Source organism: Bos indicus x Bos taurus, chromosome 19 (genome assembly GCF_003369695.1).
Source record: "Bos indicus x Bos taurus breed Angus x Brahman F1 hybrid chromosome 19, Bos_hybrid_MaternalHap_v2.0, whole genome shotgun sequence".
Classification (NCBI taxonomy): Eukaryota; Metazoa; Chordata; class Mammalia; order Artiodactyla; family Bovidae; genus Bos; species Bos indicus x Bos taurus.
The window spans coordinates 47,072,099-47,086,147 of record NC_040094.1 but is presented as its reverse complement, the minus strand read 5'-3'; the positions used below and the strand labels follow the sequence as shown (position 1 = coordinate 47,086,147).

Here is a 14,049-nt window from a genome sequence, read left to right as displayed (position 1 = left end):
CTTCTCCCTTCTGTACCAAAAGCCTATTGAATTTGATTATAGATTAATTTGTAGCAATTACAAATTAATAACTTTAAGCTTTGTGCCTAAAATGTCAGTTAAACTTATTCCAGAATGTGTTTTTTTTGTCACAGTCAAGAATAGAGACTCTTTTCTCACTTGTATGTTTCTAAATAAAAGTTGTTTTTAAGAGGATGACATTTGAGAAAAAGACCTGAGGTGAGGGAATAAGCTTGGAGCTAATAGAAGGGCCAAGTGTAAAGGTCTGTGATCCGGAAATTTGCCTACCATTTTGGGGAAGTAGCAGGGAAGTCAGAGGAACTGGTGGCATGAGCTAGGAGAAAAGCAGGAAAGGGAAATGAAGTCAGAAAAGGGACAGAAGTAACAGATGGCGTAGGGCTTTGTGTGTACCATTGCAAGAACTTTGACTTTTATTCCTTGTGAGAAGGTTTTGAGCAGAGAACTGCATCATGGTTTGATTAAGGTTGTGAAACAAGATTACACAATAGTTGAAGGGAGGGGCAAGCAGGAACACCAATTAGGAGACTATTTAAGAAACCCAAATAAGAACTGCAGTTGAGGGTGGTATAAAGTAGTCAGATCTTGGATACTTTTAGAAGGCAGAGTTGACAAGATTTCATGACTGGTTTTGGGGGTATGAGGAAGGAATGGAGTTTAGGATGAGTCCAGGGATTTTAAGACTGAGCTACTGAAAGTAGAGAAGAGTTAGGAGCACGGTTTTGAAGTCACTTAACTTTGGTTGCCTCTTAAGACATCTAAGTAGAAATGTTGAATGGCCAGCATGAAATTGTGTTAATTGATACACTAATGTCAAATAGTTTTGATATCCAGGAGTAAATCACACTTGCTCATGGTAGGTTGTTTTTCTTTTTTTGTGGGTTTTTTTTTTTTTAATAAATAAAATTTGTGTGTATAATTTGACATCTTGTTTTGTGTGTGTGTGTGTGTGTGTGTGTGTGTGTGTGTGTGTGTGTGTGTGTGTTTAAAGTTGCCCAAACTATCCTTCAAAAAATTCACCAAATTTTCTCTTAATAAATTATGCTAGCAGACTTCCCGGTTGATCCAGTGGTTAAGTGGTTTATCGCTTAGCTAGTGCTTTTTTTAAGTTCTTATATGTTTGCATCTTTCCCTTTTTCTCTTCATTAGGCCAGTCTTACTGTTTATGTAATTAGTTGCTCTATCCTGTCTACCCCTTTCTTGAGGTGGGTTTGGGAAGAGCAAGGGGGAATTCCAAAAGAGCAGTTCTTGAATTTGCTGTTTCTGTCATGTATTTTTTCTTTTGGTAATTTCAGCTTTTACTTTAATTTTATTCTTAGTTTGGTTTTCTTGTCGTATTCTTTTTACTTTACATCCAGTCTCTTAATGACTTAAGGGATACACTCTAGCCGTAAAAAAAATGGAATGTTGTTCATTGCCCACTTGGAGAGCTAGTTCATGTAATGGTTTACTTCATGAGGAGAAAATATACCTCCCTTTTAAGATTTCTTGTGTTGACTTTTATATATTTTTCTAATCTAGTCAGTATTTAAAGTTTTGGTGCAGTTTTTGGATTCTAATTACTTAAATTCTCCCGTTCATCTACTGGTGGGTCTCTGGTTTTTGTCCCTGGTAATGCAGGTCCCTCTTTCTCTACCTCAAAATGTTATCTCCCCCAGAAATCCAGCCCTGGTTTAAATAGGTTGCAAGAGGTATTTTTTTTCCAAAACAGTACCAGTTAATGTTGTCTACCAAAAGTGCATATTTAGTTGGTGTAATTTCCTTTCAGAGACAACAGTTGTTGCTTACTAGAATTCTTTTACTTTAGTGTAAGCTGTCCAGTCTGACCTTCACAGGGCCTTATTTGAATACCACCCATCTATGTTGCTGCAAGGAGGAGGGAGTTGAGGAAGGTTGATAAAGACCGAATTGTTCTCATATTTATCTTTCTTCTGTGCATGTCCGTGAAGGCAAACAGCTTTCAAGAGATGTGTGTGCTGAAACTAGATGTAGTTCTCGCAGTCGTTACAGAGTTTCAGTGCTACCCTTTTGTCTTTATTCTGATACTCCCTTGCTCCTAGCATCCCATGTCATAGTGTCATTCCACAGGCAAGTCATTCTTCTAGGACTGTATGCTGCCTGGGTGACTTTGCATGGTCATGATTTGGCAAATGCCAAATCCTAACACTAGAACCTAAGGATCCTGCATTCAGCATGACCTGAAGTTCAAAGCATACAATTAAAAAAAATCCTATCATTTAAAAACAAAACAGAAGTACATCGTTTGAAAACTTAGATTATTTTTCACTGTGGACTTAACTAGGGAGGTTATTTCTTACGGTGCCCACATGTATACAAAAGAAGTTTAATGAAAATGATTTGTATCCCCTTGGAATTAATCTAATTAACGCCAAGACTATGGGTATGAACACTCACCATACCAAATTCGTTTTCATTAAATATGAGCTTTATAACAGTAGATTTCAGGCTAGGTTAAAGAGCAGCTAATGAGTGTAGTCGAGGGAAACTTGCCATGTTGTTTCAGGCCTCCTGGAATTCTTTTTTTGGAGATACGAAAAGAACAGGAAAGGTGTGGTTGGTTATTCATTAGTAAGGCTCTTTAGTGGATGAAGTTGCTGAAGAGGGCAAGTCATGTTCTACCTAGAAATCTGAAGCAGATCACTGTAGCAGACGGTGGAAAAGCATCATGGTGGTAGAAACATACAGGTATTGTAAAGTGTTCTCAGTAAGCACTTAAATGGGCTTCACATAATTAGAAAGCTTCATTGGAGAAGAAGTGGATTTATTAGTTAATTACTTTGAAAGTTAGTGTGTTGGAGAAATGGAAATCTTTTAACAAACTGATCAAACATTTTGTTAACTCTGTCATATATGCATCTAGAGAGAGGGAATTTTGAATCTTTGGGATACTGAATGGGGAGCTGAGTTTTTATCAGACCCTGAATTGAGTGTTATCTGGCTTTTCCCAGGTTCACCGGAATAGCACAGTGCGTTCTGGCTGTGATGTGAACCCTTCCTGCGCGCTGTGCGGCTCAGGCAGTGCCAGCACCATGCCTCCAGAAATCCACTACGAAGCCCCTCTGTTGGAACGCCTATCCCAGTTGGACTCCTGTGTTCACCCGGTTCTAGCATTTCCAGATGGTAAGAAAGGCTCCATGAAGTCTAATGAGTGAGACTTAAAGGGTTCAAAGTGAAAGACAGTTGGCCAAGATTCTGGTACAGTCCAGGTACTGTCCAGGTATTACTGTCAACAGGATATTCTCTTAGGATTTTGCACATCATGCACAACAGATCCCCTCGACCAGAATGTGCCACTAAAACATTACAGCTTGCTAAGAGATTTCGCCCTAAGCTTTCAGGTGGTGAGGGTGAGACAGTTGCCTGTGTTATGATGTGAAAGCATGGGCAGCACTGTTCGAGGAGAATGTCTTCATACGGGGGGTATACATGCAATGGTTACGTGACTGCTTTCTCAGGAGTACGCAAGCATAGATCCTCAGAGTTCGCATGTGCTGGGTTTTGTTTTGTTTTGTTTTGTTTTAAGTTGATCTACCTGATAAGCCTCTATGTCTGCTGATTTTCTCTTCCACCTCCTTTTTCATAATTGCTTTTCTCCCACCTCATAAAAGAAAGTCACTCCTCTTATCCATATTGAGTCTTGCTGTGGGTCTTGCTCATCCCCCAGAGTATAAAAACCTTGGGCAGTAGGGACACCAAAGGAGCCATCTCAAGAGTTCATGGCTCCTGAAGAAGAATCCTGTGGGAGTTAAATAAAAGGAAATTTGAATAAATAATGAAGATGGAGGTACAGTATTTTTTTTGTATATAACGTCTGGAAAGATCCTCTACCTTTTCTGTTACTTGAGAATAATAATTTACGTTTAGAATTAATAACTGACATGTGAAATTAACATATTGCACATCAACTATACAGTATTTAAATTTTAAAAATAATCGATAACTGAAAGTAGATTTTACTGGGACTGAAGTCTGATTGAAGAAATAGATTTTAACATGCCAGGGTGTTGGTATAAAATATTTTTAATGTATACTTTAGTTTCTTTTTTATATAGAAAAAGGGTCTTTTTCTGTTTTATATATAATTTATGTGTTTTGGCTGCACTGGGTCTTCGTTGCTGCGTGCATGGGCTTTTCCCTAGTTGCCGTGAGCAGGTGTTTACTCTTGGTTGTGGTATACGGGCCTCTTGTTGCAGTGACTTCTCTTGTTGCGGAGCACAGGCTCTAGAGCAATTTGGGCTTCAGTGGTTGTGTCGTCTGGGCTTCAGTAGTTAGGCTCCCGCGCTCTAGAGCACAGGCTCAATAGTTGCGGCACATGGGGGGCTTCTGTGCTCTGTGTCATGTGGAATCTTCGCAGACTAGGGATTGAACCTGTGTGTCCTGCAGATTCTTTACCACTGAGCCACCAGGGAGGCCTATAATTGTCCTGAGTTTATAATTTTTCTAAAAATTACATTTTGGAATTCCCTGGCAGTCCAGTGGTTAGGACTCTGCTCTTTCACTGCCAAGGGCCTAGGTTCAGTCCCTGGTTAGGGAACTGAGATCTCACAAGCCTCTTGGTGTGGCGAGAAAAAAAATCTAAATAAAGAAAAATTACATTTCAAATGGTGAGGAGTTCATGAGCAAAAATGTTGAAAACTACTCTATAGACTACAGAAGCCAGTGTTTTCATAATTTGGATTGGTTTCATTGGTTTGCAGATAATCTCCCCATCTGGCCCCAACCACCAGAATACTTAAGTTCTCTGAGGATAAGGGACTATGTTTCTCTCCTTACTCTGTCCTTCATAGCACCTTACAGATAGTCTGTACACGTTTTTGAAAGGAAGGTAACAAAAATTGGGGTCTGGGGAATGAGAATTATGTTGGATGTAAAATTTACTTAGTGGTATGTGAAGAAAATCAGGTTTTTAGCATGAGTGGTATATTATCTTTTTCTTAAAGGGACACATAAATTGGGCTTTATGGATCATACTGTCTAGGTTTAGTCAGTGTTGGAACTAGGCAGCTCTGCCTTTGTAGCACAAAACCAGTATGTAGACTATGTATAAGGAGGTGGGTGTGACTGTTTAAATAAAACTTTATTTATAAAAGCAGTCATTGCTGATGAACTATCCTAGAAAATCCCCTCATCTAATTGACAGTTCATCAAACTATTAGATGGCCATAATCCCCTCAGATGTCTTATCTGTTCTTCAAATGATTGGATTCTTTCTTGGTCATCTAAATCTGTTAGCTTCCCCAAGCCTTATTATTAAAACTCCCTCCAACTGTAAGAAAGGGCATGGTGTAATAGTCTTGCTGCCATGTGACTTCTCCTAAGAGTGGAAATATTTAGAATACTTGAAACATATGAACAGTAAACTAGGCAAGGGTTTAGATCAGGAGTGATGGAGCAGTAAATACACTTTAGAATATAATGACTGGAAAACACGAAACATTTTCCTCTATGCTTCAGATTCCAGAGTCATTGACTTTTACCCTCTCCTGCGATTTGGATTATGGCTCATGTAACTTAAGATAATATTTGTATAGCATTTATAGTTTATATGCACTTCTCTTATTTCTTGTCTCATTTGGTTTTCTCAGTAATCTTGTAAAGTTACTTCAGTTTTACATATCAAGAAATAGGCTTAGAGAGGTTGTGGTTTATCTCAGGCTACATAGCTGATGTAGCAGTCTCCAAAATTTAAACCCAAGTAATCTGATTCCTGTCCTTCTTTTCAGTATAATTCATGCTTCTCCCCAGCCAGGTTATTAAGAGAAGTCAGATTTCTGCCCATTTCCAGGCTGCAGCTTCAGGCAGAGACACCAAGACGACTCCAGAACATTTGTTGAGTTATTCTCTTAAGATTACAGTGTTGAATTGCATGGTCTCGTATTTGAATAAAGAAGCCTGAAATCTATATAGTTATATTAAGATTCTGATAAGATCTTTTGCCTGTTGAATCAGTATCAGCTGATAAATATGTTGATCATGCTTTGCCAACAGTATTACCTTGTATAGTTGTGAATTCTCTCCCATCACCTAAATATGCCCAAGACACCTGCCTGCCATCTCCTGTTCCATCATTCTGTAGTCCCTGTGGTCTTTTCCTGTCTCTTGTCTTCTCTCCCCACCTACCCCCTTTTTCCACTCTTGCCTTTCCCCACTCTCTCCCTTGTGTCAGTCACACACACAAACACACACACATATCCTAATTATGACATTGGAGTTTGGACAAGAGAGATGGTCATTAAATTCTCTTTATGAGAAAGTAAAGAATAGTATATATATTTTTTACTTTCTCAAGTTGAGCATTAACATATCTGCCTATGAATACAGTAGACTTTCTGTGACTCAACCCAGGGACCTAATTACTGTGTCTAATATTGTGACTATTGGGATTTTTTACTTGATTCAGACAACCGCCACACTCAGAATACAGAATGCCACATTTGTAAACTGGAAGATTGCCAGGGCCATGAAGATGTGAATAGTGTCTCCTGAAATATTGAGATTCCCCAGATCTTTTTGTGTATAATAGTAACAGTGAAGACTAGCAACCAGCATACTGTGTGGGTCAAAGCTGACCTCCAGGCCACCCCGTTCTTCTCTAGAATACATTTAAAGATGGCAGGACATCCAGCTTTTCATTTTCTGTAGTTTTACTGATGCTTCCCTAGCCAGTGTGTGTACTTGTTGGGATGGGAACCAATTGTAGCTCTTAATCCTAGAGTTCATCTCCCACCTTACCACACCTTAGCCACTCCCATTCATTTTAGGAACTGCTCCCTGGCTGGAAGGTGGAGACATTAGGGTGTGATAACCCTTTAGTCCTCTGGTGGCTCAGAGGTAAAGTGTCTGCCTGCCATGTTGGAGACCTGGGTTAGATCCCTGGGTCGGGAAGATCCCCTGGAGAAGGAAATGGCAACCCACTCCAGTACTCTTGACTAGAAAATCCTGTGGACGGAGGAGCCTGGTGGGCTGCTGTCCATAGGGTCGCAAAGAGTCGGACATGACTGAGCGACTTCACTCATTCAACCCTTCAGTATTCCAGAAACAGGAGCTTGTTTCCTTATTACCTCATGTAATCAAGCCAGCTAAAGCTTAGCTTGAAATAGAGGATGTATAATGGCAACCCACTCCAGTACTCTTGCCTGGAAAATCCCATGGACGGAGGAGCCTGGTAGGCTGCAGTCATGGGGTCACAAAGAGTCGGACACAACTGAGCGACTTCACTTTCACTTTTCACTTTCATGCATTGGAGAAGGAAATGGCGACCCACTCCAGTGTTCTTGCCTGGAGAATCCCAGGGACGGCGGAGCCTGGTGGGCTGCCGTCTATGGGGTCTATGGGGTCGCACAGAGTCGGACACAACTGAAACGACTTAGCAGCAGCAGCAACCTTGGGGAAAAGCATGTTGACTTAGGTTTGTGCTTAATAAGAGCACCACCTGCTGGCCTCGAAGAGCTCTGCTCTTTTGAGAGAGCTTGCCAAGACAACTAGCTGTATCCATGAGGCTATTGCAGCTTACCAGCAGGAGGAGGAAGTGAGCGTGACTGAACACCATGAGAAAGTGTGCTTGAGAAAATGGTGGATCATGGAATGTCAGACTCTGGCGGGCCTGAAGCTAAAGTATTCTTTTTGTTTGAGGAAATGGCAAACTAAGGTAATGTTTCTTGTCATTGACCTGGTTAAGGATCTGTACCCTCCTGCCTGGTTAATACCACTTTAATGGCCATTGCCTATGCAGGTGTGAACTCTTTCTTTGCTTACTTTCAGGTCCTCTGTGTCTATTTTCAGAATTGTAGCTCTGTGTGGATCCCAGGTGTTATTACTCAGAGCAGGAACTCAGACTAGCAGTTCCTAAGAGATCATTTTTGTTCACTGATTTTGGGGAATTTAACTGAGTCTCTCTTCACTTTTATATGAAAGCTGCTAAAACACAGCAAACTTCTAGCAATGTATAGTAGCCTGAGTCCCATAAACAGTTATCCCTAACAGCTTATTCAGTGGGTTTTATAGGGGAAGTTGCTCTTGATTCTGCTTAATACCCAACTCCAGAGCACAAGGTAATGGTTTACACTTGTGCCAGTTTTTACTTCTGAGCATTTAAAATGGGGGTGGGGTAAGGGTTAGGAGTGGAGTTTTAGATGAAAAGTCATTAATTAAACGTGTTAGAGTTGAGAGGCACAGTAGTCATCTAGTCTAGCAATAACATACATTTTTTTCTCTCTTGTGCTTAGTGAGATTGATTTATAATTAGATTAATTAACTAATTATTTGAGACAGGTCTAAGGTCTTGGGGTACAACAGCGAGTACTGCCAGGAGCCTGTGCCTGCAGCAGACAGAAGAGGTGAGAGAGTTAGAGCATGTGTGCTGGGGTATCTCCAGCCCTGATCAGATCTTGCTGCCTCATTTTACAGATGAAGATGCTGAGGCCCAGCCAAGTGATTTGTTCTTGTTCTATCCTCCTACTCAGTGATGGAACCAGGCCCTGTGTCCAGGACTGCTTATTTGCACTATAAAAGAGTGGGAGGAATAAAATCACTATGCTTTTGTGGTCCCATTAAACAGCCTATGCAGACTTCCCTCATGGTCCAGTGGTTAAGACTGCACACTCCCAATGCAGGGGGCATGGGTTCGATCCCTGGTTGGAGAAGATCCCACATGCCATGTGGTACAGCCCCCAAAAAGACCAAATAAGAAAAACCAGCCTTTGCCAAGTGAGAGTAACTCTTTTGCTGATGCAGGGGATGTCCTGGGATATAGAAGAGGTGTTCCCCCACTTCTTGAGCCTTCTTTATACCTTTGAACTCAGCCCAGCTTTCAGAATTTCTGTAGACAGTGCTTTATTTCCAGTACACCCTTTTCCCCAACCACTCTGAGCAAAGAAGTTTTAATTAATTAAAATTCCCCTAAATTTAATTCAATTTGATTAATACTTCTAAACTCAATTCTTATGTGGGAGATTTAAAAAAAAAAAATTTTTTTTTTTTTTTTTAACATTTGACCTTTGGGGTGTGGGATAATCAAGCCATTTTATTGAGGGGCTTGGGCGGGCTCTAAGGGCTAGGCGTACAGTGAGCTCTGATATCCTTGGCCTGGCTGAAAGCTGATTGATCATTTATTTTAAGGGTTATGATAGGTGAATTTGTTTTTAAATGTGTAAAAGAAAGAATGATTATGGAAAAAAATTCACAAGAGCACTGTTCCCAGAGATGTGTCTTATTCTTTGAAGAGTCATAAAATACATAGTCTGTGCTATAGGAAAGAGTTAAGTTTTGCTACACTGCAGAACTCTTTTGAAAAATATTGTATACTCTCCACTTCCTTGGGAATAATTTGAGAACTATCAGATTCCACCTCAGAATTAAACTGCTCCATTCTCTGGGTTTTCCTGGTGTCTCAGATGGTAAAGAATTTGCCTGCAGTGCAAGAGATCCAGGTTTGATCCCTGGGTTGGGAAGGTCCCCTGGAGAGTGCCATGGACAGAGGAGCCTGGCGGGCTGTAGTCTATGGGATCACAAAGAGTTGCACATGACTGAGCAGCTAACACACTTAAGCATTAATTCTTTGGGCCAAAGAATAATTTCATGGTGTAGTGGCTAAGAGTATGAGTTTTAGGATTTTACAGACTTGAGTTTGAATGTTACTTGTTCCTTTCTGATCCCTAAAGGAGGAAATGGCAACCCAGTCCAGTATTCTTGCCTAGAAAATGCCATGAGCTGAGAGGAGCCTGACAGGCTGAAGTCAGTGGGGTCTCAAAGAGTCAGACACAGCTGAGCTTGCACAGTGTTAGTTACTAAACTGTGTAACCTTGACAAGTTAACTCACCTTTCTAAATCTGTTTTCTGTCATTAAAAGGAGCATAGTAATGCATCATGGAATTGTTATGAAGGTGAAGTAATACACAGCACCAGCCACAATATAATGGGTTTTTTAATGTTCACTCACCCCCCTCTTCTTTGCCCCCCGCCCCATTCCTAGTTCAGATTGAGCACATCCTCTACTCTCCCTGGGAGCCAGAACCCCATTAATGTTTGAAGTGAAGTGAAATCGCTCAGTCATGTCCGACTCTTTGTGACCCCATGGACTGTAGCCTACCACACTCCTCCATCCATGGGATTTTCCAGGCAAGAGTACTGGAGTGCATTGCCCTTTCCTTCTCCAGAGCATCTTCCCGACCCAGGGAACAAACTCGGGTCTCTGGCGTTTTAGGCAGACACTTTACCATCTGAGCCAGCAGGGAAGTCCTCCAAGTACATTAAATATAATAAATATTAAGTAGTTCTAGAAAAAGAAGGCATTCCAGAGGTTGTAGTGATTTTTGAAAGATGTAAGGCAAGATAACTATAGAGAAAAAAACTAGGAAAAAGGAGCCCAAAGCCCATGCTTTTGAGTAAACTCTTGTCAGGTAGCAGCCGGTAGGGGGACGGTTCTTTGCCCACACTGAAAAAGGACAGAAAACCAGGAATGGGACCTGGGCATTTGGGTGATAGATCTGGACTTGTTCTGAAATACAGCTAGGCTAGATTTTAACCCTTTTCCATAGTGCAGCGATGTTTCATTCTGTGCTGCAGTGCCGAGTATGGACTCAGGGACTGGGACTTCTGAGTATATCTCAGGTGGTTAATGATTGATTCCCAGGAGGAACTGAGAGCTAAAGTGAGATGTGCTGATCTTCAGATGTAAAAGGAGAAATTTTTCAGAACCCTGAAGAAAGACCCACCTGTATCCCTGGTGGTGAAGTTTCAGAATGAGACTAGAAAAGGAAAATGTAAAGTTCAGATTGCCACTAGAGGTTCTAGACAGAGTAATAGGGCAAGATGTAGAAATAAAGGCATACAGGTTGGAAAGAAAGTAAAGCAGCATTTTGTAAATGATGTACTTGTGTTGTAGAAAGTTCTAAGGATTCCACAACAGCTAACAAAACTTAATGATAGATTTAAGAAGAACACAGGATACAGGCCACTATATTAAAAATTACTGTATTCCTACATACTAGTAGTAAGCAATTATAAACAACTTTTAAAAAGTGATAATGATGACATTATCATTTGTAAGTCATCAAAAATATGAAGTACTCAATCAATTTAACAAAATGTGTATAAGAACTGTACAATGAAAACCACCCAACGCTGATGAGAGGAAATAAAAGAAAATGGAGAGAAATACCACGTTCGCAGATTGAAAGATTTGGTATTGGAGTTTGCCCCAAATTGGCTGAGTCGATACAATACCACAACAAGCTTTTTTTTTCCCACCAAAAGTTTAAAAGAACCTACAAATGATTGAGTCAAATTCCATCATATTGGTGACACTGTAGTAATAGCTTTAAGGATCTGAGAGAAAACTGGTTTTAATCTTGAAATGCTCTTTCTAAAGAAATGACTCAAACTCAAGTCCACATTCTTAGGAAAATAAAAAAAGGAAACTAACAAAATGGAAAGATGCAAGAAAGAGTAGTGAACTCCCCCCAAAAGGTAGAAGTTATAGTTAAGTCTAAAAGATTTAATTTGTAATATTTCAATATTAGCTCATCACTTAAAAACCTAGATAATCCCCAGATAGGGAAGGGGGTGGAGGTCTGGAGGAAGGAGGGCGAAATGATCTAGTTCTTACTAGGGAAAGAGGCAGTGCCCAATCCAGTGCCTGATAAAGTAGCAGACAATAAATAGTTGTTGAAGGAATATATGTCCTGATTAACTTTATGTTGAAAGAAATACCTTGAAATGTTTCAGTTTCTAGAAGAATAAGAACAGGATGTTTATCAGTCTTTGAAACCAATAGAGTTTAACAGATTTAGCGGAACACAAGAACAAAGAAAAGACCATCATAGATCTTGGTTTTGTTTGGAACTTGAAAATAAAAGGCGGCAGTGACCTCCCTGTGAGTAGAAGAGTGACCTTCAGTGATGTTCCAATAAACAGATGTTCCCCTTGACAGTGCTTATTCCTCGCAGTCATCCCACCACTGGGCACATAAGAGAAGGGTGTTAGGTGGGTCTCGCTCCCTGGAGAGCCGGAGCCCAGGGGTCTGGACTGATGGTGGCGTTTTGTGTTTCTTGCAGATGTTCCCACAGGCCTGCACTTCCAGAGCATGCTGAAATCTCAATGGCAGAACAAGCCTTTTGACAAAATCAAACCTCCAAAAAAGTTTTCACTTAAGCACAGAGCACCCATGCCAGGCAGTCTGCCAGATCCAACTCGTAAAGACAGGCACAAGTTGGTCAACTCCTTCCTAACAACAGCCAGTAAGTTTCAGGGGTCCATAGCGTCCTCCAATTACTTTTCTATTCCTCTGATGTTCTCAGGTTACTGGTATGGCCATGGCAGTGTGATGGGGTTGGGAGCGACAGTTGACAGATGCAAGTTCAGCCCACAGTCTTCTTTTTCTGCTCATTTTGGATGCTCTGGGATGGACCGTGAAAGCTGTTCCAGACGTCAGGTGTTCTGGGGCTCAGTGAACAGCCAAGTGGGGCATAGCATTGGGTGCATCTGTGGGCCGGCTGTCTTTTGTAGTCTGGTGTCACATTTTTCTCCAGTTGAGAGCCTGGTGGGCTCCCTGGCCTGTCCTGCTGCCCTGGGTATCTGTCATGGACCTAGAGAGAACTCGAGCTTGGAACTCAAATAAGAAAAGGTTGAGAGAAGATATTTCACAGCTCTTTTTCTGTTCCCCTCTTCAGAGCTGTCCCATCACCAAGCCCGGCCTGACAGGACCCACAGGCAGCACTTAGACGATGTGGGGGCTGTGCCTATGGTGGAACGAGTGACAGCGCCCAAAGCAGAGCGCTTGCTCAGTCCGCCGCCACCCGTGCACGACCCAAACCACAGCAAAATGAGATTGCGAGACCATTCATCTGAGAGAAGCGAAGGTAGGGCCAGGCCCGGCACCTCCGCCTGCATTTGCACCTGCGCAGGGCTTTCTGGGGCAGCGGGCCTTCCTATAACTGCCCCAGCTGTGTCCTTCACTTGCTAGGAAGGTAGAGTAGAGGGGTCCGACCGCTTCTAAGTGTAGGTCACTCTTAACTGCTGTAGCAACCTCTGCCACCCCCTGCCTCCCATCAGCCAGTTTGCTTCATCTTTTTATCCTTTAGGCTTAGAAAGCATTTTTGCCTTTACTGAGTATTGCGGGCCTTCCTAACTTGTGCTGGAAGTAGAGCAGGTTGAGGTAGCCATGTATTCCTCTTTTCTGTTGACCTCTGCAGTGTTGAAGCATCACACGGACATGAGCGGTTCGAGCTACTTGGCGGCCACCCACCACCCACCACACAGTCCCTTGGTGCGACAGCTCTCCGCCTCCTCAGACACCTCTGCACCCACCAGCTCTAGCCCACAGGTCACAGCCAGCACGACTGTAAGTACCCGCGTGGAGTGGGCCGGACACTCCCTCTGCAGTGACAGCTCCCTCCAGTGGGTCTGGAGGACAGTGTGGAAAGAGGGTCGTGAGGGCCAGGGCAGTTACAAGGACTTAGCTCATCCTGACTTGTGTGTCTTTTTTAAGTCAAAGTGGTGCTATTTAATCCTCCATTACGTTGTTTTCCTTGAGTGGTTCTTAGTAGAGATGGATCTGAGCTGGGCCAGCCATAGGCTGGAGGCGGAGACAAACTCTAGGGTGATCTGTGACTGTTCAAGATACATGGGACTAAGTTTCATACAGAACTCCACAGTAGCATGACTCTTAACTCCGTTGGCCTGAGAAATAAACATGAGAGGAGGGATGCAAAAGACGTGTTTGTGGGCCTTAGAGACGTTTGATTTCCTTGTTTTTAATCTCCTGGGGAGTGGAGCTGGAGTGCTAGGAATGAGCACTGGGTGCTTGGAAGGGAAGGTTGATGTGGAGCCTGTTTTTAGGTGTGCAGAGCAGAATTACAGATGCAGCAGGCTACGCGGGCAGGACTGACATGCGCGCTCACTACGGCAGGCGCTCTGACCCCTGATCAGCTTTCGTAGTACCACTCTCCACCCTGAAAGCAGTTTACACAACCATTCCAAACACACAGTCACCTTAACACTCTCTGATGTTTT

At 42.1% G+C, this 14,049-nt stretch overlaps 1 protein-coding gene across 5 annotated transcripts in view; it reads left to right on the top strand.

Moving 5' to 3' along the window:
- Positions 1 to 14,049, top strand: part of KANSL1 (KAT8 regulatory NSL complex subunit 1) — a 170,898-nt gene that overhangs the window by 149,787 nt on the left and 7,062 nt on the right. For 4 of the 5 annotated variants that reach the window (XM_027517457.1, XM_027517459.1, XM_027517456.1 and 1 more), the window contains 4 exons: positions 2,988 to 3,159; positions 12,093 to 12,275; positions 12,708 to 12,896; positions 13,230 to 13,378. In XM_027517457.1, the coding sequence (XP_027373258.1) occupies positions 2,988 to 3,159; positions 12,093 to 12,275; positions 12,708 to 12,896; positions 13,230 to 13,378 (693 nt within the window). The remainder of the gene's footprint in view (positions 1 to 2,987; positions 3,160 to 12,092; positions 12,276 to 12,707; positions 12,897 to 13,229; positions 13,379 to 14,049) is intronic. The other variant, XM_027517460.1, reaches the window with a different exon arrangement.